Source organism: Lissotriton vulgaris, chromosome 1_2, assembly GCF_964263255.1.
Source record: "Lissotriton vulgaris chromosome 1_2, aLisVul1.2, whole genome shotgun sequence".
In the NCBI taxonomy this organism is placed as follows: Eukaryota; Metazoa; Chordata; class Amphibia; order Caudata; family Salamandridae; genus Lissotriton; species Lissotriton vulgaris.
In genome coordinates, this window is record NC_141686.1 from 239,203,478 (window position 1) to 239,227,739 (window position 24,262).

The 24,262-nt window shown below is 46.9% G+C and overlaps 1 protein-coding gene across 1 annotated transcript in view; it reads right to left on the reverse strand.

The window, feature by feature from the left end:
• The window catches only part of LOC147736415 (uncharacterized), a 465,378-nt gene that overhangs the window by 247,542 nt on the left and 193,574 nt on the right, over positions 1–24,262 (reverse strand). The window contains exon 9 of the mRNA XM_086953155.1: positions 10,530–10,780. Coding sequence (XP_086809281.1) covers positions 10,530–10,780 — 251 coding nt within the window. The remainder of the gene's footprint in view (positions 1–10,529; positions 10,781–24,262) is intronic.

Sequence of the window (24,262 nt, forward strand, 5' to 3'; positions counted from 1 at the left end):
ACTGAAGATACAGAGATCCCTGCCTTCTTCAGTGCTCCACTGAAGATACGGAGATCCCTGCCATCTTCAGTGCTCCACTGAAGATACAGAGATCCCTGCATTCTTCAGTGCTCCACTGAAGATACGGAGATCCCGGCCTTCTTCAGTGCTCCTCCCTGCCTTCTTCAGTGCTCCACTGAAGATACAGAGATCCCTGCCATCTTCAGTGCTCCACGCGAATACAGAGATCCCTGCCTTCTTCAGTGATCCACTGAAGATACAGAGATACCTGCCATCTTCAGTGATCCATGCAAATACAGAGATCCCTGCCATCTTCAGTGCTCCACTCAAGATACAGAGATCCCTGCCTTCTTCAGTGATCCACTGAAGATACAGAGATCCCTGCCATCTTCAGTGCTCCACGCAAATACAGAGATCCCTGCCATCTTCAGTGCTCCAGGGAAGATACAGAGATCCCTGCCTTCTTCAGTGCTCCAGGGAAGATACAGAGATCCCTGCCGTCTTCAGTGTTCCACTGAAGATACGGAGATCCCTGCCATCTTCAGTGTTCCACTGAAGATACGGAGATCCCTACCATCTTCAGTGCTCCAGGGAAGATACAGAGATCCCTGCCATCTTCAGTGCTCCAGGGAAGATACAGAGATCCCTGCCATCTTCAGTGCTCCAGGGAAGATACAGAGATCCCTGCCATCTTCAGTGCTCCACACAAGATAGAGAGATCCCTGCCATCTTCAGTGTTCCACTGAAGATACAGAGATCCCTGCCATCTTCAGTGTTCCACTGAAGATACGGAGATCCCTGCCATCTTCAGTGCTCCACTCAATATACAGAGATCCCTGCCTTCTTCAGTGCTCCACTGAAGATACGGAGATCCCTGCCATCTTCAGTGCTCCACTGAAGATACGAGATCCCGACCTTCTTCAGTGCTCCACTGAAGAAACAGAGATCCCTGCCATCTTCAGTGTTCCACTCAAGATACGGACATCCCTGCCATCTTCAGTGCTCCACTGAAGAAACGGAGATCCCTGCCATCTTCAGTGCTCCACTCAAGATACGGAGATCCCTGCCCTCTTCAGTGTTCCAGGGAAGATACAGAGATCCCTGCCCTCTTCAGTGCTCCAGGGAAGATACAGAGATACCTGCCATCTTCAGTGCTCCAGTGAAGATACAGAGATCGCTGCCTTCTTCAGTGCTCCACTGAAGATACGGAGATCCCTGACATCTTCAGTGCCTCACTGAAGATACGGAGATCCCTGCCCTCTTCAGTGCTCCAGTGAAGATACAGAGATCCCTGCCATCTTCAGTGCTCCAGTGAAGATACAGAGATCCCTGCCTTCTTCAGTGCTCCACTCAAGATATGGAGAGCCATGCCTTCTTCAGTGCTCCACTGAAGATACGGAGATCCTTGCTTTCTTAAGTGCTCCACTCAAGATATGGAGATCCCTGCCTTCTTCAGTGTTCCACTGAAGATACGGAGATCCCGGCTTTCTTCAGTGCTCCACTGAAGAAACGGAGATGCCTGCCATCTTCAGTGCTCCCCTCAAGATATGGAGAGCCCTGCCTTCTTCAGTGCTCCACTCAAGATACGGAGATCCTTGCCTTCTTCAGTGCTCCACTCAAGATACGGAGAGGCCTGCCTTCTTCAGTGCTCCACTGAAGATACAGAGATCCCTGCCTTCTTCAGTGCTCCACTGAAGATACGGAGATCCCTGCCATCTTCAGTGCTCCACTGAAGATACAGAGATCCCTGCCTTCTTCAGTGCTCCACTGAAGATACGGAGATCCCGGCCTTCTTCAGTGCTCCTCCCTGCCTTCTTCAGTGCTCCACTGAAGATACAGAGATCCCTGCCATCTTCAGTGCTCCACGCGAATACAGAGATCCCTGCCTTCTTCAGTGATCCACTGAAGATACAGAGATACCTGCCATCTTCAGTGATCCATGCAAATACAGAGATCCCTGCCATCTTCAGTGCTCCACTCAAGATACAGAGATCCCTGCCTTCTTCAGTGATCCACTGAAGATACAGAGATCCCTGCCATCTTCAGTGCTCCACGCAAATACAGAGATCCCTGCCATCTTCAGTGCTCCAGGGAAGATACAGAGATCCCTGCCATCTTCAGTGCTCCAGGAAAGATACAGAGATCCCTGCCATCTTCAGTGCTCCACTCAAGATACGGAGATCCCTGCCATCTTTAGTGTTCCACTGAAGATACGGAGATCCTTGCCTTCTTCAGTGCTCCACTGAAGATACGGAGATCCCTCTCTTCTTCAGTGTTTCACTGAAGATACGGAGATCCCTGCCATCTTCGGTGCTCCACTCAAGATACGGAGATCCCTTCCCTCTTCATTGCTCCAGTGAAGATACGAAGATCCCTGCCTTCTTCAGTATTCCACTGAAGTTACGGAGATCCTTGCCATCTTCAGTGCTCCACGCAAGATACAGAGATCCCTGCCATCTTCAGTGCTCCACACAAGATACAGAGATCCCTGCCATCTTCAGTGTTCCACTGAAGCTACAGAGATCCCTGCCATCTTCAGTGTTCCACTGAAGATACGGAGATCCCTGCCATCTTCAGTGTTCCACTGAAGATACAGAGATCCCTGACTTCTTCAGTGCTCCACTCAAGATACAGAGATCCCTGTCTTCTTCAGTGCTCCAGTGAAGATACAGAGATCCCTGCCTTCTTCATTGCTCCACTCAAGATACAGAAATCCCTGCCATCTTCAGTGTTCCACTCAAGATACGGAGATCCCTGCCATCTTCAGTGCTCCAGTGAAGATACAGAGATCCCTGCCATCTTCAGTGCTCCACTGAAGATACGGAGATCCCTGCCATCTTCAGTGTTCCACTGAAGATACAGAGATCCCTGCCTTCTTCACCCAGGCCCTCGTCAGCAGTAGGCTGGACTACGGAAACGCCTTCTATGCGGGAGCCCCGGTCTAACTGCTGAAACGACTACAACAGATACAGGACACCTCTGCATGCCTGATCCACAACATTCCTCAACACAGCCACATCACCCCCCACCTGAGAGACCTACACTGGCTTCCCGTCAACAAGAGGATCACCTTCAAGCTCCTCACCCAGGCACACAAGGCACTCCACAACACCGGACCAACGATACCTCAACAGACGACTCACCTTCTACACCCCGAACCGCCAGCTCCGCTCCGCCGACCTTGCCCTCGCCACCGTCCCCCGCATCCGAAGAACGACCACCGGTGCCAGATTGTTCTCCTACCTTGCCGCCAAGTCCTGTAACGCCCTCCCCATACTCCTACCGCAGACCGAAGACCTTCTAACCTTCAGGAAGGTACTCAAGACCTGGCTGTTCGAGCAGTAGCACCCCCCACCCCCCACCTCCCACAGTGCCTTGAGACCCTTACGGGTGAGTAGCGTGCCCTATAAATGCCTTGATTGATTGATTAAAGAACCCTACGATCAGCCCACCTCTCCTACGCCGTGATTCCCCACGCCAGAAAGACCAGATCAGGAGGCCCCTCCTTCTTCCTTCCTCGCGGCCAGTGCATGCAACTCCTCTCCAGAACGGTCGCTCACCCTCGCTCCTCCTCACTTACAGCTGCATTACTCCACGCTCGCGTTTCTGGTACCATCACTTTCGTGCTCTGTCTAGCTTTCATTTGTAGCGCTGCTGTGCATAGAATTGTAGCGCTGTTGTGCATTCACTTGTAGCGCTGTTGTGCATTCATTTGTAGCGCTGTTGTGCTTAAAATTGTAGCGCTGTTTAGCAGTCAATTGTAGCGCTGTTGGGCATTCATTTGTAGCGCTGTTGTGCTTAAAATTGTAGCGCTGTTTAGCATTCAATTGTAGCGCCGCTGCTTTGATTGATATCATTAGCGCGACCTCGCTCAGGCTGCTGCGCTCGCTTATCCAGTATTTACTTAATAATTTCAGAGAACTGCTCACTCGACGCATTGGTACTTTTGTTGTCCCTGTCTGGCTTTCCCTTTGACCCTCCATTTTGTTATTGGTACCCCCTGACCCGCCCCTCACCCACACTACCGCCTCCCTGCTGCCCCTCCCACCCACGTTTACCGAGCCTTCCATTGCCCCGGCCAAACTGTGACCACCTGGACTCTCTCCAGAACGGTCGCTCACCCTCGCTCCTCCTCACTTACAGCTGCATTACTCCACGCTCGCGTTTCTGGTACCATCACTTTCGTGCTCTGTCTAGCTTTCATTTGTAGCGCTGCTGTGCATAGAATTGTAGCGCTGTTGTGCATTCACTTGTAGCGCTGTTGTGCATTCATTTGTAGCGCTGTTGTGCTTAAAATTGTAGCGCTGTTTAGCAGTCAATTGTAGCGCTGTTGGGCATTCATTTGTAGCGCTGTTGTGCTTAAAATTGTAGCGCTGTTTAGCATTCAATTGTAGCGCCGCTGCTTTGATTGATATCATTAGTGCGACCTCGCTCAGGCTGCTGCGCTCGCTTATCCAGTATTTATTTAATAATTTCAGAGAACTGCTCACTCGACGCATTGGTACTTTTGTTGTGCCTGTCTGGCTTTCCCTTTGACCCTCCATTTTGTTATTGGTACCCCCTGACCCACCCCTCACCCACACTACCGCCTCCCTGCTGCCCCTCCCACCCACGTTTACCGAGCCTTCCATTGCCCCGGCCAAACTGTGACCACCTGGACTCTCTCCAGAACGGTCGCTCACCCTCGCTCCTCCTCACTTACAGCTGCATTACTCCACGCTCGCGTTTCTGGTACCATCACTTTCGTGCTCTGTCTAGCTTTCATTTGTAGCGCTGCTGTGCATAGAATTGTAGCGCTGTTGTGCATTCACTTGTAGCGCTGTTGTGCATTCATTTGTAGCGCTGTTGTGCTTAAAATTGTAGCGCTGTTTAGCAGTCAATTGTAGCGCTGTTGGGCATTCATTTGTAGCGCTGTTGTGCTTAAAATTGTAGCGCTGTTTAGCATTCAATTGTAGCGCCGCTGCTTTGATTGATATCATTAGCGCGACCTCGCTCAGGCTGCTGCGCTCGCTTATCCAGTATTTATTTAATAATTTCAGAGAACTGCTCACTCGACGCATTGGTACTTTTGTTGTCCCTGTCTGGCTTTCCCTTTGACCCTCCATTTTGTTATTGGTACCCCCTGACCCGCCCCTCACCCACACTACCGCCTCCCTGCTGCCCCTCCCACGCTCCGCCCCCTCCACTCTCCATTTATGTCAGATGTCCCCACGCGCAGCGTCCACGCGCTACGGCCACGCCGAAGGTGCGCCAAAGGTAAGCCCGTCTGCGCCTGGACCGCGCCCAGCGCCATACCCCCTGGCCCTCGCTCTGCCCAGCCCTCCCGCATTACCTACGATGCCACCACCCTCCTAGCCCTCAACCCCGGCCGCTCCACCAACTGCGTCCAAGCCGCTCCTGGACACACCCATGGACCTTTCTCATGCTACTCCTGCAAATTCATCGGCACCGTCACCAACTTCGCTACGATCACACCACAGATTCCCGACCCCAACTACCTACAATGCATCTTGCTCAACACCCGATCGGTCCACAGGCACGCCATCGACCTATGGAATCTACTAGACACCATCTCTCCAGACGTCGCCTTCCTAACAGAAACATGGATGAACGCTTCCTCCGCCCCAGACATCACCATTGCCATCCCTGAAGACTATAAGATCACACGCAAGGACCGTACCAGCCACACAGGAGGAGGAATCGCTATCGTCCATAAAAAATCAATCCACATCTCAACCAGCTCAGACGTCAATCTCGCCAACTCTGAACACCTTCACTTCCAGATCCACATCGACCCCAAGACCACACTCAGAGGCACCCTCCTATACAGACCACCAGGACCCCGCGCACAATTCAGTGAAGACATCACGGACTTCATCACTCCACACGCGCTCCCCTCCAAAGATTACATCCTTCTGGGAGACCTCAACTTTCACCTTGAAAAGAACAACGACCGCAACTCCACCACCCTGCTGGACAACCTCGCCAACCTCGGACTTAAACAACTGGTCACTTCCCCCACCCACATCGCAGGTCATACTCTCGACCTTATCTTCTCCTCCAGCAATCACGTCTCCTTCAGCCACACTACGGCTCTCCTTTGGACTGACCACAGCTGCGTTCACTTTACCTACAACAAGCCTAAACCCATCAACCACCCCCAACCAACTCTGCAAAGAAACTGGAACAAAATCACCATCGACCAGATCTCCTCATCGCTCCTTCTAAACACCCCAGCCCACTCTTCTAACCCAGACCAAGCCGCCACCAACTTCACCCTATGGTTATCCAACAGCGCCGACTTCCTAGCACCACTGAAAAAACGTCAAAGCAAACCTGGCAGCAAGAAGGCCTCATGGTTCAACGATGATCTTAAGAAGTCCAAGAAACTCTGCCGCTCCCTTGAAAAGGCCTGGAAAAAAGACCCAACCACTAGCACCAAGGACGCCTTCAAAAACGCCACCCGCACACACCACCAACTAATCCGAAAGGCCAAGAAAACAGCATTCAAGGATCGACTAGATAACAACGCCCACAACAGCAAGGAACTTTTCAACATCGTCAAGGAATTTACCAATCCCTCTGCCAACTCCAACGACATCACCCCCTCTCAAGCCCTCTGCGACTCCCTAGCTTCATTCTTCCACAACAAAATTGCAGACATCCACAACAGCTTCGACAACCAACCCGGAGACCAACCCACCCTACCATATGCTGAACATTCACCCCCCTTGAACACCCTTAACGATTGGAACCCAATCTCCACCGAGGACACCATCCGCCTGATGAACTCCATCCACTCAGGATCCCCCACAGACCCATGTCCTCACCACATCTTCAACAAAGCAGACTCTGTCATAGCACCGCACCTCCGAGACGTCATCAACTGCTCCTTCAACTCCGCCACCTTCCCGGAAAGCTGGAAACACGCTGAACTCAGCGCCCTTCTGAAAAAACCCACAGCGGACCCCACCGAACTCAAAAACTACCGCCCCATCTCGCTCCTTCCATTCCCGGCCAAAGTCATCGAGAAAGCTGTCAACAACCAGCTCGCCGCTTTCCTTGAAGCCAACAAATCCCTCGACTCCTCACAGTCTGGCTTCCGAGCAAAACACAGCACTGAGACCGCCCTCATCGCAGCAACAGACGACATTCGAACTCTACTGGACAATGGAGACACAGTCGCCCTCATCCTCCTCGACCTCTCTGCAGCCTTCGACACAGTCTGCCACAGCACCCTTTTACAACGCCTCAGAAACATCGGAATACAAGGAAAGGCACTTGAATGGATCACCTCGTTCCTCACCGGAAGAACCCAGAGAGTCCGCCTTCCACCATTCAAGTCCGAGGCCACGGAAGTCATCTGTGGCGTACCACAAGGATCCTCACTCAGTCCCACCCTCTTCAACGTATACATGAGCCCCCTCGCGGCCATCGCCCGCCAACACAACCTCAACATCATCTCCTACGCGGATGACACTCAACTGATCCTTTCACTCACCAATGACCCTAGCACCGCCAAAACTAACCTACACGACGGAATGAAAGAAGTTGCCGAATGGATGAAACACAGCCGTCTGAAACTGAACTCAGATAAAACAGAAGTCCTCATCTTAGGTACATCCCCCTCTGCATGGGACGACTCTTGGTGGCCGGAAGCCCTTGGAAAAGCACCCATCCCGACAGACCACGCACGGAACCTAGGCGTTATCCTGGATTCTTCACTCTCAATGTACAGACAAGTCAGCGCCGTCTCCTCATCCTGCTTCAACATTCTTCGCATGCTCAAAAAAACATTTCGCTGGATCCCCACCGAAACCAGGAAAACAGTCACCCACGCTCTGGTCACGAGCCGACTGGACTACGGAAACACCCTCTACGCAGGTACTACCGCTAAACTCCAGAAAAAACTCCAACGAATCCAAAACGCCTCAGCCAGGATCATATTAGACATCCCGCGTAACGAACACATCTCTGGTCACCTGAAAAACCTCCACTGGCTACCGTCAATAAGAGGGTCACTTTCCGACTCCTAACCCACGCACACAAAGCACTCTACGAAATTGGACCAGAATGCCTCAACTCACGACTGTCCTTCTACACCCCCTCCCGCCAACTACGATCTTCCAGCCAAGCCCTCGCCACTGTACCTCGCATCAACAAGACCACCATGGGAGGTAGATCCTTCTCATACCTGGCAGCTAAAACATGGAACTCACTTCCCACTTACCTTCGCCTTACCCAGAACCACCTAGCATTCAGAAAGCAACTTAAAACGTGGATATTTGACAAGTAATCCTCCTCCCCTCCCTAAGCGCCTTGAGACCCTCTGGGTATGTAGTGCGCTATATAAATTTTATGACTTGACTTGACTTGACTTCTTCAGTGCTCCACACAAGATACAGAGATCCCTGCCATCTTCAGTGTTCCATTGAAGATACAGAGATCCCTGCCATCTTCAGTGTTCCACTGAAGATACGGAGATCCCTGCCATCTTCAGTGTTCCACTGAAGATACAGAGATCCCTGCCTTCTTCATTGCTCCACTCAAGATACAGAGAACCCTGCCATCTTCAGTGCTCCACTCAAGATACGGAGATCCCTGCCATCTTCAGTGCTCCAGTGAAGATACAGAGATCCCTGCCATCTTCAGTGCTCCACTGAAGATACGGAGATCCCTGCCATCTTCAGTGTTCCACTGAAGATACAGAGATCCCTGCCTTCTTCAGTGCTCCACTCAAGATACAGAGATCCCTGTCTTCTTCAGTGCTCCAGTGAAGATACAGAGATCCCTGCCGTCTTCAGTGCTCCACTCAAGATACGGAGATCCCTGCCATCTTCAGTGCTCCACTCAAGATACGGAGATCCCTGCCTTCTTCAGTGTTCCACTGAAGATACGGAGATCCCTGCCTTCTTCAGTGTTCCACTGAAGATACGGAGATCCCTGCCTTCTTCAGTGTTCCACTGAAGATACGGAGATCCCTGCCTTCTTCAGTGTTCCACTGAAGATACGGAGATCCCTGCCATCTTCAGTGCTCCACTCAAGATACGGAGATCCCTGCCATCTTCATTGCTCCAGTGAAGATACGGAGATCCTTGCCTTCTTCAGTGCTCCACTCAAGATACAGAGATCCCTGTCTTCTTCAGTGCTCCAGTGAAAATACAGAGATCCCTGCCTTCTTCAGTGCTCCACTCAAGATACAGAGATCCCTGCCATCTTCAGTGTTCCACTCAAGATACGGAGATCCCTGCCTTCTTCAGTGTTCCACTGAAGATACGGAGATCCCTGCCTTCTTCAGTGTTCCACTCAAGATACGGAGATCCCTGCCATCTTCAGTGCTCCACTCAAGATACGGAGATCCCTGCCATCTTCAGTGTTCCACTGAAGATACAGAGATCCCTGCCTTCTTCAGTGCTCCACTCAAGATACGGAGATCCCTGCCATCTTCAGTGCTCCATCCAAGATACGGAGATCCCTGCCATCTTCAGTGCTCCAGTGAAGATACGGAGATCCCTGCCATCTTCAGTGCTCCACTCAAGATACAGAGATCCCTGCCATCTTCAGTGCTCCAGGGAAGATACAGAGATCACTGCCTTCTTCAGTGCTCCACTCAAGATACGGAGATCCCTGCCATCTTCAGTGCTCCACTCAAGATACGGAGATCCCTCCCATCTTCAGTGCTCCAGTGAAGATACAGAGATCCCTGCCATCTTCAGTGCTCCACTGAAGATACGGAGATCCCTGCCATATTCAGTGCTCCACTCAAGATACAGAGGGTCCGATTCACAGAACTAACTTAAGACAAATTCCTAAACTTACTACTTTTGGTATTCACAGAAGTCAGGATTTTGTCTTAAGACAGACTTAAGACAGACTTAAGAGAGAATCCTAACTTAAGTCTGTCTTGAGCCTGTCTTAAGTCTGTGTTAAGACAAAATCCTAACTTCTGTGAATACCAAAAGTAGTAAGTTTAGGATTTTGTCTTAAGTTAATTCTGTGAATCGGGCCCATTGATCCTTGCCATCTTCAGCCATAATGTAATATAAATTGCCACAATAGATATTTTTTTTCAATAAGGCAGAGCGAAAATCTTCACAACCTTGCAAAATGTTCTCTTCCATAAACTCGGAGGAACAAAAAAGGATGCAAAAAAATAAAAAAAATCTTTACCTTTTCTGCATGCCAACGCTAGGGCTGCATATCTCTGCTGCCATTCCAAGTCAATTAAATCGCTCAAGTAAAAGAAAACATGATAAGTGACTCACCACCACTATATTCACAGCCGATCAAAAGAAACAAAAAGGATTAAGTCAATGCTTGAAATAAAAATATTGAAGTACAGGACCCCTCGTCTTAGATTACCCGTTTGCTGCGGAGACTTCCCGGTACTCATTGGAACATTGCTAACCCTTCTAAAATAAAGAAGTGCAGGTACTGCGTACCCAGAGCACCTGCCCACTTAAGGCACTGGTAAGTAAAACGTAAAGAACATTCAATCTGAAACACTTGTGTCCTTAACAGAGGCTCACCGTCCCACCGGCCAGGAAGGAAGGCTCAAAAATTCCTGGAGGGTGCATCGGCGGGGCTGGGCGGGGCTGAGCGGGCGGCAGCAGTGCAGGAGGGGGCGCCTTAGGGGGCGGCAGCCGAGGCAGGGCCTGCCCTCCCGCCTGAGGATAGGCTCTCATGGAGTTCTGTTTCAGCATCTCGATTTCAGCCTGCAACTGGGCGGTCTGCTGCAGGTGCTCCCGCTGCATGTCTGCTAACTCAGACTCCAGATACCCTGGAAGATGGGGAAGAAAGCTTAGGTGAGAAAGACAAGGAAGAAAGAGGGAAGAACAATAACAGAGTGCGAAGAGCTGGGGAACAGGGAAAGGCCACTGATGAAAAGCTGTTAGACTCTCACACTTCGCAACAGTCCCAATGCGAATAGCAAATAGTGTACTTTTCTTCACATTCCATTTTAATTTTTTTTTACATAGGGGCATGCAACTTTACAAATATGCTAGCCCTGGTATTGAATAATAATGTGTTTAGTTCATATTTTTAGCAGAATTCATTTTGTAGTTTGTTTAACAGTATAAACTTGAAAATAGACAAAAATAGCATAATCTTGTTATTGTCAAGAAAGTCAGCACAAAAATGTGAACTCGGCTTACTGAAGACACAAAAAGTGCTAACAGGCCAAGTCTCATCAACGCAACAAAAACTTACATTTGTTTTTAAGGTAACATTTTAACTAACTATGTCCACATTTTTGTTTTCTGGAGAAGGAAGCTGTTAGTAAGCATTATGCAACGATTTCTGATGTTTTACGGTGCTAGCACGGAAATCTCGCTGTAATCTCTCTTTGAAAATTTTTATAAATGTGGCACAGTTGCCTTTAATGACCATTACCCTTTTACAAACTAATATCTATTCTCAAGGTGATGAATCTTGGCCACCGTATTTTGATCAAAAGCTCCTTCATAAACACAGGCACCTAATCAAATACAATTACATTTTTGATCAATAATGAGAGTTTGTTAATAGTTTTAAAGGGTTTTATTTTCTAATTAAAGTTTAAGAATCGCTGATTCATTATTCATTGGTTATATTTCAATCAGGTTACAGAATTGATAATCTATACTACTATTATAAAGAGAGAACTTGCACCTTTTGGCCAGGTAAACTCGGGAACCACAGCACCAATCACAACACCCAATACAGCGTTGGAAAGGGCAGTTGCAGCAGAAGGACATAGGCTATGCAGACGCCCACCATATACATTTAAAACGTAAAAGAACCGTGCCAGCAAAGTAGTCCCTTGTGGGCGTGTCTGCATTGTGCTGTGGGTGTGTGCTGGGGGCGTGACAATCGCTGGGGGCATTCCGTCACGAGTGTTGTTTTTTCTTCCCAGGTTCTATACATTCCTGCTCCCTTTAAATAGTAATTCAGTGGAGGTCCCATTCTCTTAGAACCACCCCAAGCACAGTTTTGGGCAAAAATACAACTAAAAGGCCCTGCAAAGCATTATGGGATAAGCTTAGCATAATTTTTAGCATTCATGAAAGGGTTTCAATGTTTTTGAATTTTACTCATCAGGGACATCTTGGGACGACGAGGTGAACTGCAGCTTGATGTATAATATTTTAAATGCTATTGCATTTGCCTCATCAGGGACATCTAGGGACGGCGAGGTGAACTGCAGCTTGATGTGTAATATTTTAAATGCTATTGCATTTTCATCATCAGGGACATCTAGGGACCATGAGGTGAACTGCAGCTTGATGTATAATATTTTAAATGCTATTGCATTTGCCTCTTGGGAACAACTGGGGAGAACGAGGTGACCGGCAGCTCTTTGTAGAATTATTTGGATACTATAATATTCACTTCCCACTGCTAATCTCGTCCCATAATGGTTTGCAGGGGCTTGATCTCAAAATCATCACCTCTCTCACTGCTTGCTGGAAGCTAATTTCACTTTTGTGAAATGACTATATGCATTTTAGCATGTAGAAATACTTGTTATTTTACCTTGAATATATGAGGTTTCTGTTTTAATAATTGGAAATCTGACGGAATGAAATATTGCAGATTTATTGTACCAAGTTCGCGCCAATTCCGCCCACCCCTACTTTAAATACCCCTGCACCCCATTATCATAACCCACCCTTACTCTATAAAATACCCCAACACCCTTAAACACTAACCCATCTTAACCCTATAAATATACCCTGTACCCTAAAACCCAAACCCATCCCTAAACCCTAAAAATACTCCTGTACCCCAAAACCAAAACCTAGCCCTGAACCCTATAAATACCACTGTACCTCAAAACCCAAACATACCCCATAACTCTAAAAATACCCCTGTACCCCAAAACCCAAACCTACCCCTGAACCCTAAAATACCCTTGTACCCCAAAACCCAAACCTAGCCCATAACCCTTAAAATACTCCTGTACCCAAAAACCCAAACCTACCCCTGAACCCTAAAAATACCCCTGTACCCCAAAACCCAAACCTAGCCCAGAACCCTTAAATACCCCTGTATCCCAAAACCCAAACTTAGCCCTGAACCCTAAAAATACCCCTGTAGCCCAAAGCCCAAACCTAGCCCTGAACCCTTAAAATACCCCTGTACCCCAAAACCCAAACCTAGCCCTGAACCCTAAAAATACCCCTGTACCCCATAACCCAAAACTATATCTGAACCATTAAAATACCCAAACACCCCAAAACATATACCTCAGTACCCCAAAACATATACCCCTAAACCCATACTTGCCTTATCCAAACATTTTTAAAAAACATGCTTTTACCATTCATGCATTTACAACGAATTTCGTTGTAAATGTATGCGTGGTAAAAGCATATAAAATGTAATGCATGCGTTATTATAATGGCATTGCGGAGTCATGGTACTTTCGTAATGAAAGTATGCAGAGTGATGGTATGCGGAAAGAAATTTGCGGAATAATGGGTGTTTACCCTCCCCCGTAAGTACATTGGTGGCACGGCGGCCCACATCTCCAGCAACATACTCATATTTTATCACCACCAATTGGAAAAATGCACAGGTCTCTCTCATTGATACCCAGCACCGACATACACTTTTAGACACTCCTCCCGCTACAAGTTCGAGAATTGCGAACTTTAGAGATGGGGAGCTACGTTAGAATCTCGGCATCAGCTCAACATCCTGTGATTCCAGGCAAATCGCTTTGTCTCCCCGTGCCTACCACAAATCAATGTTTTCTTCTGTAATGTAAATTGTGCTCATGCCATGTTGTCGAGTTCGCGCTATATAATATTGCAAGGAAAATAAAGTAGGGAAACTCGAGTTCACACACTACTGAACGCGCACTCTTAAGTGCATCAGCAGTGCACTGTGAATCGGAGCGTTTCACAGGCCTGTCACAGATAAGAAATGCTATCAAAATGAAATCCTACGAAACAATATACTACTAGCCGGCAGCAATTCATACCCGGACAACGTCGGGACGGGCTGCTAGTAATTAATAATTGCAGAATCTTCATTAAAGAGAAATAAAGCATACAGGAAATAAGCCTTGGCAATTCCAGTTAGTCAAAGCATGAAGCTTGAGGTTTTAATAGAAGTCAAAATAAAACCCAGCCTGCATCTAATCAGCTCTGAATCTGTTCTGCTCTCCATCAAAGTATGCCCTCTACTCCTGCAAATCACTTCTGCTCTGCTACCTTCATTTCTGCATCTAAGTCTAAAACTCTTGAATTAGGAACGCGTTTATAAATTTGAAAAGATTTTGCGAAGCATATGGCATGATCTTCGTTCTTCATCCAATTATAATCCAGCATTTTCCAGAAATACATCCCCACCCTCTCTGCTGTTTACAAGTCATCCACCAGGCTCTGTTCCCATGGCACATTTAAATCTTTTTTTTTTTATTACTTCATTAGAAAATCTTTTATTTTAACTAAACACATTACATTAGCTGTAAAAGAACGTATTATTTAAGCAGGAAAAGTTAAAACATAATATCGTAATACATTTTAAAATGCATGTGCTTTTCTGTTCTCTCTAAGGCAAAGAAATAAATGCACTATTGCTGCAAGACTATGGAGGATCTAGTATAATGCTATATTTTAAACAGAAATGTGGTGTTGCTTTGGTTTCAAGTTCCTCTTTCTCAACTGAAGGAACTGCCAGAAAACAAGTGTATTGTAGACCAGGACGGCTTGCACTTACATACAAAGGAGTTTGTGATTAAGGGCACACCATTCCAATAAGAGAATCAGGGGACCTTAATATATATTGAAATTAGAGCTCTCCTGTCTGTCACTATCGCTTGAGCGAAACATGTTCCATCTCCATGGTCTACAAGAAATGATGGGTATAAGCCAAGGCACTTAGTTTATGTTGAGGGAAGTCAACACATTTCCTGTCATACAGCTGCTAATCACTTTGGCCTATCACACACATATGTAATGGGCACATTGATAAGATCAATTGGGAAGTTGAGGAATAACTTGAGTGCTTTTCTGGGGAGCAGGACCAAGGCTGGGGACTGATGCTACCTACAAATGAGATCACTTAAAATAATAATGTTCATGTAAAGACTAGTCTGCCAGGTTTTTTGGGTGATCTGAATGTCTTTCTCCAATGTTACCAGGATCTTTGAAAGGATAGTCTACTATCCCAGTTGCCTTTATTCTGGCACGAGCATTATGCCAAAGAATCAATAATAGTTTTTGTCTAACACAGGTTACCTATGGATGCTTAAAATAGGGATACTGTCGCCACTGAGTTGCTCCTGGCTCCTGGAGTGGCTCCTGTTTTTGAGTAGCTACAAACTACATACAAATATGTGTCTTTTCTCAGAAGCTAAAACCTGGCTTTATCGAAGCCAGTGTGGCAGACTGCCCAACCAAAGCCGTTACTGTCAAACTCCAACTTCCCTACCATTTTAAGATATGTCCGCTGTGCCACATGACCTTATTTAGGCCAGTCTTTATGCCTGTTTTGTTCCAAAGGATGACCCCACCTCCCGCACCAGAGAGGATGCGGAAGAGTTTTTAGACTCTGCATATCTCTGACAACTTTACCAGTATGTGTTATTGCATTTTATGGTTAGTTAGAACATTCATGTCCCTGAAGAGCATTACAGGTGTAAACACATAATGTGTGCACCCCTGTGTTAACAGTATTATTCTGGCAACCCTGTCCTGGTGATCCTCGGAAATGCAAGGAGTGTGGCTATTTCGGAGAAGGCACACTTCCCACAAAGCCCCACTCCGATTCTTCACAATTCTTCTGCTCATCTGTGTCCTCCTCTGACTCACCTGTGATATTAACCCTGAGGGAATGACTTGATGAATACAACATTTGGGAGGAAAAATTGGCAGATTTTGTTTGGGAGGATGAACTGGCTGGTCATTTGGCAAAACTCCTTGCCACCCACGATGGGGGCTTTAGTACTCAGTCACAAGAGCGTCTCAAATGTACAAAATGACACTAAGGCCTATATTTATCAAGGTTTTGCATCACACTTGCACCTCGCAAAGGGCACATGGGTGACATAAACCTAAGTCAGATTTATCAAACAACGCAAGGCCACCTTACGTGGCCCTGTGTGGCTTGACAAAGACGGAGTAACATAAGGCAGTCCGAATCACGGCTTGGGTTTCTCTACCCCAGGGAGGCGTACCATGGGTGGAGAATGGGTGTTCCTAAGCATCCACCCATGGATTTTGGCGCATTCCCAGATTTACCATTAGTGGTAGACCTGGGAATGCGCTGAAATTCTACGCCTCCCCATGTGAGGTGTAACAAGGAGAAATATATTTATTTTTTATTGTTACTTCTTCTTTCTATGTATGCTGCTTTCTGCAGCACAAATGAAAAGATGAATATGCCTCTCAGGATTGTTTTTGTGCAGGAAGGTGCCACCGTAGGCAACGCTGGGCAACCAGTACTCTCTCGTGACATACTAGTGTAATGTCTTTAAACCTTCTCACTCACCACAGTCTCCAATATGGGCTTTCTCCCAGCCAGCCCCGTGATACCCAGTGAAAGAAAAGGACCACTGGATTGTGCATCTCAGACAGCAGCAACACAACTTGGAGCATTCCTGTTGTGCATTCGTACATGGGAATAACCAGAATAAAGGGCTTGATTGACCCTAGGATGGATGGTTGGTAAGACCATGGAACACCCTAATGTAGAGGGCACAACTGTGAAAAATATTTTGCCTCATACAGTGTACAGCAAACAGAGAGGGGACAGGGGACACACAAACTACCCTGCAGCGAGGGAAAGCTCCTTCTGTGGATTAGGAGAGAGACAAAATCATGCACTGGGAAGCTGACTGATTTATTATTGGCAGAACAATTGTGAAAATGTGTTTCCTCCGAAGTTGAACTGTAGTGTAGTTCCTATATTCCCAATAGGCTCTGTGCATTGGAGTAATATATCCTGTAGTTTAGACGTAGGACTGAGGTCGACTGGGTCTCTACCGAATATATTAGACTTAATTGTGAGTGCCAGCTAGATCAGAGGTCACTAGAAACTTTCTCGAACTCACAAGAAGGGATTAGTTTCTGACAACCGCATAAACATGACAACTTTGTTTCTCAAGAATAAGAAATCAATCTCTAGAGTCGCGGAAACAATAGATAGTTATTTCACTCAGTTAATTGTGCATGCTTCGTTTCACCAGAGGTGCTGAGAAAATAGAGAGACGGGCGTTTTCAATAAAAGGTATTTATTGAACAGTCTTCTTTCTCAAGCAAAAGAAATGTACTGCTACAATCGTAATACTGGCTATAAAGTACAATCCGTATAGTACGAAAAGTATTTTAAAATAATACTGTAATAGCATGATATGGTTTCTAAGCCATAAAATACCTAAGACACATAAAATACATACAGTGCTAAATAATGACTAAAAAGTACATAACTGGTGCTTCTAAAATACGCCTACCCCGGTGTACTAGGTCTAGTACAAGGGAGGAAGTAAGTGAGGTGTAGCTTAAGTTTAGTATTCTTTGCCAAGAATCCTATTTCAAGAATTCTCTAAGGGTCTAATTCGCTCCGTACCTTGGTTTTAGAATGAAGGAGGTCTGGTATCTCTCTCTCTCTCTCAGAACTCGATTTCCCAGCAACCCGCAGGGGCCGCCTGGAAACACTGGAGCTGGATTTCTCGGCAGGAGAAAATACAGCGTCTCTCTCAGTGCGTCAGATGGAGGGTCGGCTTCCTTCGGCACTTGCTGTAGCAGGGCGTCGGGCAAGTAGATAGTCGGACTGCTCCAAACTACTGTGTGTTTGTCTGGGCAAGTGTGGGCATATTTATACCTTGAAGGTGCTGAGTTTGATGTAAGGTTGGACATAATAACGTCATCAAAGACTCAGTTCTTTGAAAACTCCAGGAGTTCTTGGATAAATTAATATTCAAGCAGGGGGAAGTTCCTGACTGCCGAAGGCGGGTTTTTCCAAGAAATCGTTGTGGATTCTCGGAACTAGTGGAAGTAGCCATACCGTATTTGGACTGCATAGGCTAAGTCTAAATATGGTTATGATTTTTATGCCTATATAAGGATATGGTGATTTATACCTATACATGGGCATGAATCGGGAAAATTATACTAGGGTCCTGAATTCATACACAACAGAACAATGTCTTCTAAGGGCAGTGTGCACCAGGGTGGAGGAGATGGAAAAGGACCGCCAAGAGGGAGGAGTTCACCCTATCTCAGTCGTGGAAGGACAATAAATAGCAAAGAAAAGTAAAGGAGGCTCTTTCATAGGTGTGAGCTCCTCATGGGCCATGGGAAAAACATATTACAAGACAGTGTTGTGTTACACAGCACACAGCGTAAGAGGGGACGCTTCCCCAAATATGAGGGAACTGGATCCTGCCTAGATAGAGAAGGTCCCACTTTGCATTCTTGAGGTCTTTCCAGAAAAAGTTTGAGAGTTGGAGGGGCTTATTTACAAACCCCTGGCACAGCCGGTGCATCACTTTTAATATGGGGAGATGTGACATACCAGCGGCTTACGAGGCTTGTAAATAAGCCCCGGAATAAAGATGTTCCCCACTGCCCTAACTTATTTACCTGGTATAATACATAAGGAGGGTACCTGTATTAAATGTGTTCCGGAATCTCTTGTCAGATATACATTTCTAGCTTCCCGGGGCAAGTGTAACAATATTGTTGACAATTCCAACTTTTGCCAATGTCTGTTTGGAACCAGGGGATCAGGTTAGCTCTTCCCGCCCAATCCTGCACAACCCTTCAGGATCAAACTTTTGGACAGCCCAGCTCATTTGGAGTCAGGCGGACCATAAGTATTCTGTCAACGAGACTCCCATCGGCTCAGTCAACTTAACATCTTCTACGATAGCCTGACAGAGTAGGGGTCCGCAAAAAACAATTTTGACCTCCACTTCCTTGAAAAAACTCCCAGAAAGTAGGGGTCATTAGCTTTTTCTTTTTCAAAATAAACTGCCACTTTGCTTTGAGTTTTCCACCAGGGTGTGGGATAAATTTGTGTTTTTTCCAGTTCCCTACAACCAGTTTTTTCCAGGCGGTGAACAAGACAGAAAAGGCATTATACTGTCCACCCTATGTAGTCCTCAGAGGAAGTATCCAGTCAACAGAGCCAACAGGGGCTCCAACAATGGATTACTTAGGTCTGCCCGTCTCTAAATGAGGCGGGCAGGCCGAGAGTTTGGTGGACAGTGTACTCTGTCGTGTTTGCCACAGAGTACCCTGCCGCTAAACTTCAAGTGGGGTCCTTAGTTACGACGGATTGAAAGAGTAGCCTCGTGTATTCATGGTGAAATGTCTGCACCCTGAAACTTGCATTAAGGTAACAGGGGAAAGAAATAGGATTATTATGACAAAAACGGGTTTAAACAGGAAAGTGCCTTTTCACTCGTTTAGATTACATAGGTAAATAAGTAGAGAATAAAAGGGTGCACATACTGCACTATGCAGATTTGGTGAAGGGAATCCCTGACAGGGAGGTCTACAAACTCAACTAACAGCACTGTGTGGATAAGAAACATCTTGGAATCAACTGCAGTGAGTCCATTGTTTTCATTTTTGGCAATAAGGAGCCAAGCCGTACTTGGAGACTGGGCTCCAGTGCTCTTGAGGAGCTGCCCAATATCTAGATGTGACATTATTGGATACCCCTCGGGGTAATTAGCATGCTAAATAAATACTGACTGATTGATTGATTGATTGATTGATATAGGGATGGTGTGAGAGAAGATTGGGTTTGGGTGGGGGACAGGAAGCTTCCTGGATCCCGACGTTCTACCTACTGCACCGACCTGTGCTCCGCCCAATATTGTGATATTCTTTAACGTGGACTTCATACTCCGGACGTACCCGTCCTAAGTTTTTTCCGCATTCCGTCAGTTTCAGCCCACCGGAATTCCACGCTCCAATTCACCTGTTTTCACCTTTCCCTGCAACGCAGCCCTTTTGATATTTTCCACCGAACCAACAGGCCAGCACCCCATTTCAGAAAACCAACAGCCCTGAAGAGTCATATTCTTCACATGGTGTGACGAAACACGTGTTGGCTAGTTGTATTTTTGCATGTACTGATCAAGATTGAACGATAAAGTAACGATTTAAACAACGCTGGACCTCGATCATATTTATTTGTACTTTTGCCTAACCTATTTGGTTTTGACATCAGAACCCATAACTTTGATACGTATGTACAGGACTTGTACTGATATAGGGATGGTACCTGGCTGAATCAACTTGCTAAACCAGACAGAGCTACAGGCCTTTATGGATTTCATCCGGTAGAGCCGCATTTATGGAAGTGGTTTCCTTGCCTCAGTGATAAATGTTTTGGAGGTAAAGGGTACACCCCATTGCGGTAAGGCGACAGAGCTCTGGAAAGCCATTGGAACTCTACTGGAAAGAGTGGAAGCTTTAGGGGAAATGGGAAACACACTGGGCCTCTCCTTAGATACCCCCTATTCAGCCGTCCGTTCCAAACTTGCCTTAATTTCCTTACAGTTCAGGGTAGAATCCACAATTATCTCTTTTAGTCTACAGAAAAGGATACAGAGAAGATCTAGACCTGGCGGGCATGGGATCTTCAACTAGAAAATAAGAGCTCCGGAGGAAGGTTTGGGTCCTTTCAGCAAGCTCCTTGTAATGTGTGGAATGAAAAAGACCTTATCCTTGAGGTTTCTGGAAGCAGAAAAGTTTCTAGTAGAACAGGTCTGCAAAGAGTTTCCCAAGATGCTATTATCTCAAGACCAGAAAATCATCTCCGCCACCATAAAAAAACTTCATGCAAGAGTTATGCTTCAAGCAAGCCTGCAGTGCTATACCAGCCTTACCTCCCCCTCACTTTACTACTACTTTTCAGGCACACCTACTGCGTTCCTGCATGACCACCCTGCACAGCACCCATCATGAGGCGATGTCGTCCACCTAGTGGCATCCGGCCATTCTTTAATGACCTTCTTACGATTCGCAACTGACCGTCTGCCTCTCCTCGTATAACTATTGGCTGATCCACAATAGCAAGACAATCTTAGCACCAACCCTCTTATAGATGTGTTTTATATTTCACACACTTTGACCCAGATATCTAAGGGTTTGCTCCCGGACTTGCATGACACAATGAAACACTATGCAAAATGAACGGAATGCTGAACAAATCAAGTTCATCATTCTTTTGCTCACTATGCTACCCCAGTTTGGACCCAGCCATACGCAAATCAGTCTTGACCCTGCTCCCCATCAGAACAGTCCAGCCCAAACTGCCAGGCCACATCCTCTCTGGACCAGAAACAAGCATCCTGGGACCTGTTTCAGGGTATCACCCCTCATCAGCCAGGCTAGGTTGAATCTGGTGGCACAGCGAGCACGGGACCAACGTCTGGGCATACCCTTCCCACTTAGACAACACAAAGCAGCGCATGCAATCCACTATCCAGAGCAACGGATTCTTTGTACAGGAAAGATGAACTTTTTGCAGTGTAAAAACTCCTTCGTCAAGTGGATGTAATTGGTGCGGACCAGTGCAAACCCCCCTGTGGGTTGACATGGACCCAATCTTGTAAGACAGCCAGATCTGGCTTTGCGTGAAATATTAAAGCCTCCTGGAAGCCGGTGCAAACCAGGGGAAATGTTTCCATTTCTCAAACAACGTTTTGCATATGTGCTGCAGTCCATAGCACACCTCAATTGCATGGGTTCCTTCTGACTTTGCTTACGTATAGGAATTTGTAAAAGAAGGGTACGCCTCAGAACATATGCTATGTTACATAGCGCACACCCAACTGTACGCATGACACAAGAGTGTGCGTCTCTCAGTGCAGTCTGTTTGAGCCCCCGCAAGGGACGACACCTGCACCAGGCCACAATTTGTAGATCGTATGCAGTGCACCAAATTTGGATGTTCTGAACCTATTGTACTGTTCGTGTGAAGGAGGTTTGGATGCTGCCGCCTTCGATGTACCTGTTCTATGTGCGATGGAAGTCTGTACTGCACCTGTTGTACAGTACTTGTGAGGGAACCTCGCTCGCTCTGCTGCTGCCATGTCGTATCTATTAGATGTGGAATAGAAGCCTGTACTGTACCTATTGTACAGTATGTGTGAGGGAAGTTTGCACAGAGGCTGGCCACGTTGTACATATTCTATGTGTGCCTTGAATCCTGTACTGTATGATTACGCAAAACGTGTGAAGAAAGCTTGCACAGAGTCTGCCCATGTGTACCTATTCTAGGTGTGAGTGAATCTTGTACTGTAACTATTGTGCAGAACGTGTGAGGGAAGCTTGCAAAGCTGCTGTCCATGTTATATCTATTCTATGTGTGATGAAAATCTGTGCTACAGCTATTGTACAGAACGTGTAAGGGAAGTTCGCACTGCTGTTGCTTATGTTATACCAGTTTGCTGTGTGTAATGTCTATTCGATTCTGTAGTAAAATCATAAAAGCTATACACATGTATGTATAACAAGTAAAACTGAATAAAATAATAAAACAATACATACAAATACTGAATATATAAAACAGTGTCATTATATTTCAATTAATCTCAGAACTTATTTAGCCTAATACATCATACTCATTAAAGACAGATACAAGTTTCCCCTGATTGATCATACATGATACTGGACACACCATGGCACTGGTGATGTTAGACCTCAGTGTGGGGTTCGACACTGTAGCTCATTTCATCCTGCTGCAGTGTCTTAACAGAGGTGGTGTCACAGGATCCGCACTAAGGTGGCTGAAATCCTTCCTTACGGGCCGCAGCTTTCAGGTTCAACAGGGCTCCTTTCAATCCACGGAGGTGGCGCTGAAACAGCGGGTGCCACAGGGCTCGGCCCTGAGTCCGACTTTATTTAATTTATATATGGCCCCCCTGGCTGAGGTGGTGCAAGCGTTTGGAGTAGAGTTAGTCTCCTACGCTGGTGACACCCAACTGCTGATCTCCCTCTCCCAAACACCCTCGGCCGCGGCATCCAATTTTAAGGCCTGTATGCAGGCTCTGGCCTCTTGGATGAACACGCACTGCTTGAAGCTAAATGGAGCCAAGACCGAGGTGTTGGTGGTCGGTGGAGATAATCTTAGCTGGACAGTGGATTGGTGGCCACAATGTTTGGGCCCTACTCCCACCCCCTGTAAGGAGGCTAAGAATCTGGGGATATGGGTGGATCCTACCCTATCCTACGAGGGGCACATTCGCTGCCTAGTGGGAAAGTGTTTTGGTGTGCTAAAAACACTAAAGAAAACTTTGGATCTGCTCCCTCTTGAAGTCAGACGCACTATGACCCAGGCCCTCGTGACGTCCCGCATGGATTACGGGAATGTCCTATTTCTAGGAGCAACGGAAAAAAGTTTGGGGTGCCTGCAAGTCCTACAAAATGCGGCCGCTCGGCTGGTATTAAGACTTCCAAGAAGAGCAGCTTCTAGGCCGGTACTTGCGGCACTACATTGGCTACCGGTCAAAAAGAGAGTCCTGTTTAAATCCCTCCTGATATGCCATCGCATTCTCTGGCATAAGGCTCCACCATATCTGGGAGACTTGGTCTCCGGGTATGAGCCAAGTAGAGCCTTACGCTCAGGTGGGACAGGGCGGCTTGCTATCCCCCGCATCAAGAAAGCCAGAATGGCGGCTAACAGGAGTCTGGGATGGGAAGGGAGATTGTCTCTCGCGACCCCTCTCTTTAGCTCCGCCAAATTGGGCAATCTGTGGACCACCAAAGGATTTGACAAGTGGGAGTTGATTGGTATCTGTCAGATTAAAGATGTCTGGGGGAAATGGGAAATACTGTCCTTCGAAGCACTCCAGCAGAGACATCACCTTCATAACAATGAGCGGTTTCGTTATCTGCAGGTCAGGCACGCCCTCCTCTCCCATGGGCATATACCAGAGAAAACCATTTCATTGATTTATCGAAAGCTGATTAATCACATGGAAGACCCGTTGGGGTCCCTCAGGGTTGCGTGGGTTGCTGATGGTTTGGAGCTAGATGATGAGGATTGGGTTGAAGCTGTGTCCTCCCCTAGAGTAGTAGCGATACAGATGAGGTTGCGTCTGGTGCAATTAAAGATCTTACATAGATCGTATGTCACGGGTCCGGGTCTGGTGAGGATGGGATGGAGTACGAATGGCGAATGCAAGAGAGGCTGTGGAGAGATTGCGACGTTTTTGCACATGCTGTGGCACTGTGATAGTGTTCAGAATTATTGGTGCGCCACTCACGACACATTGAACGAGGTCCTGGGCTATGAGGTGAAATTGGAG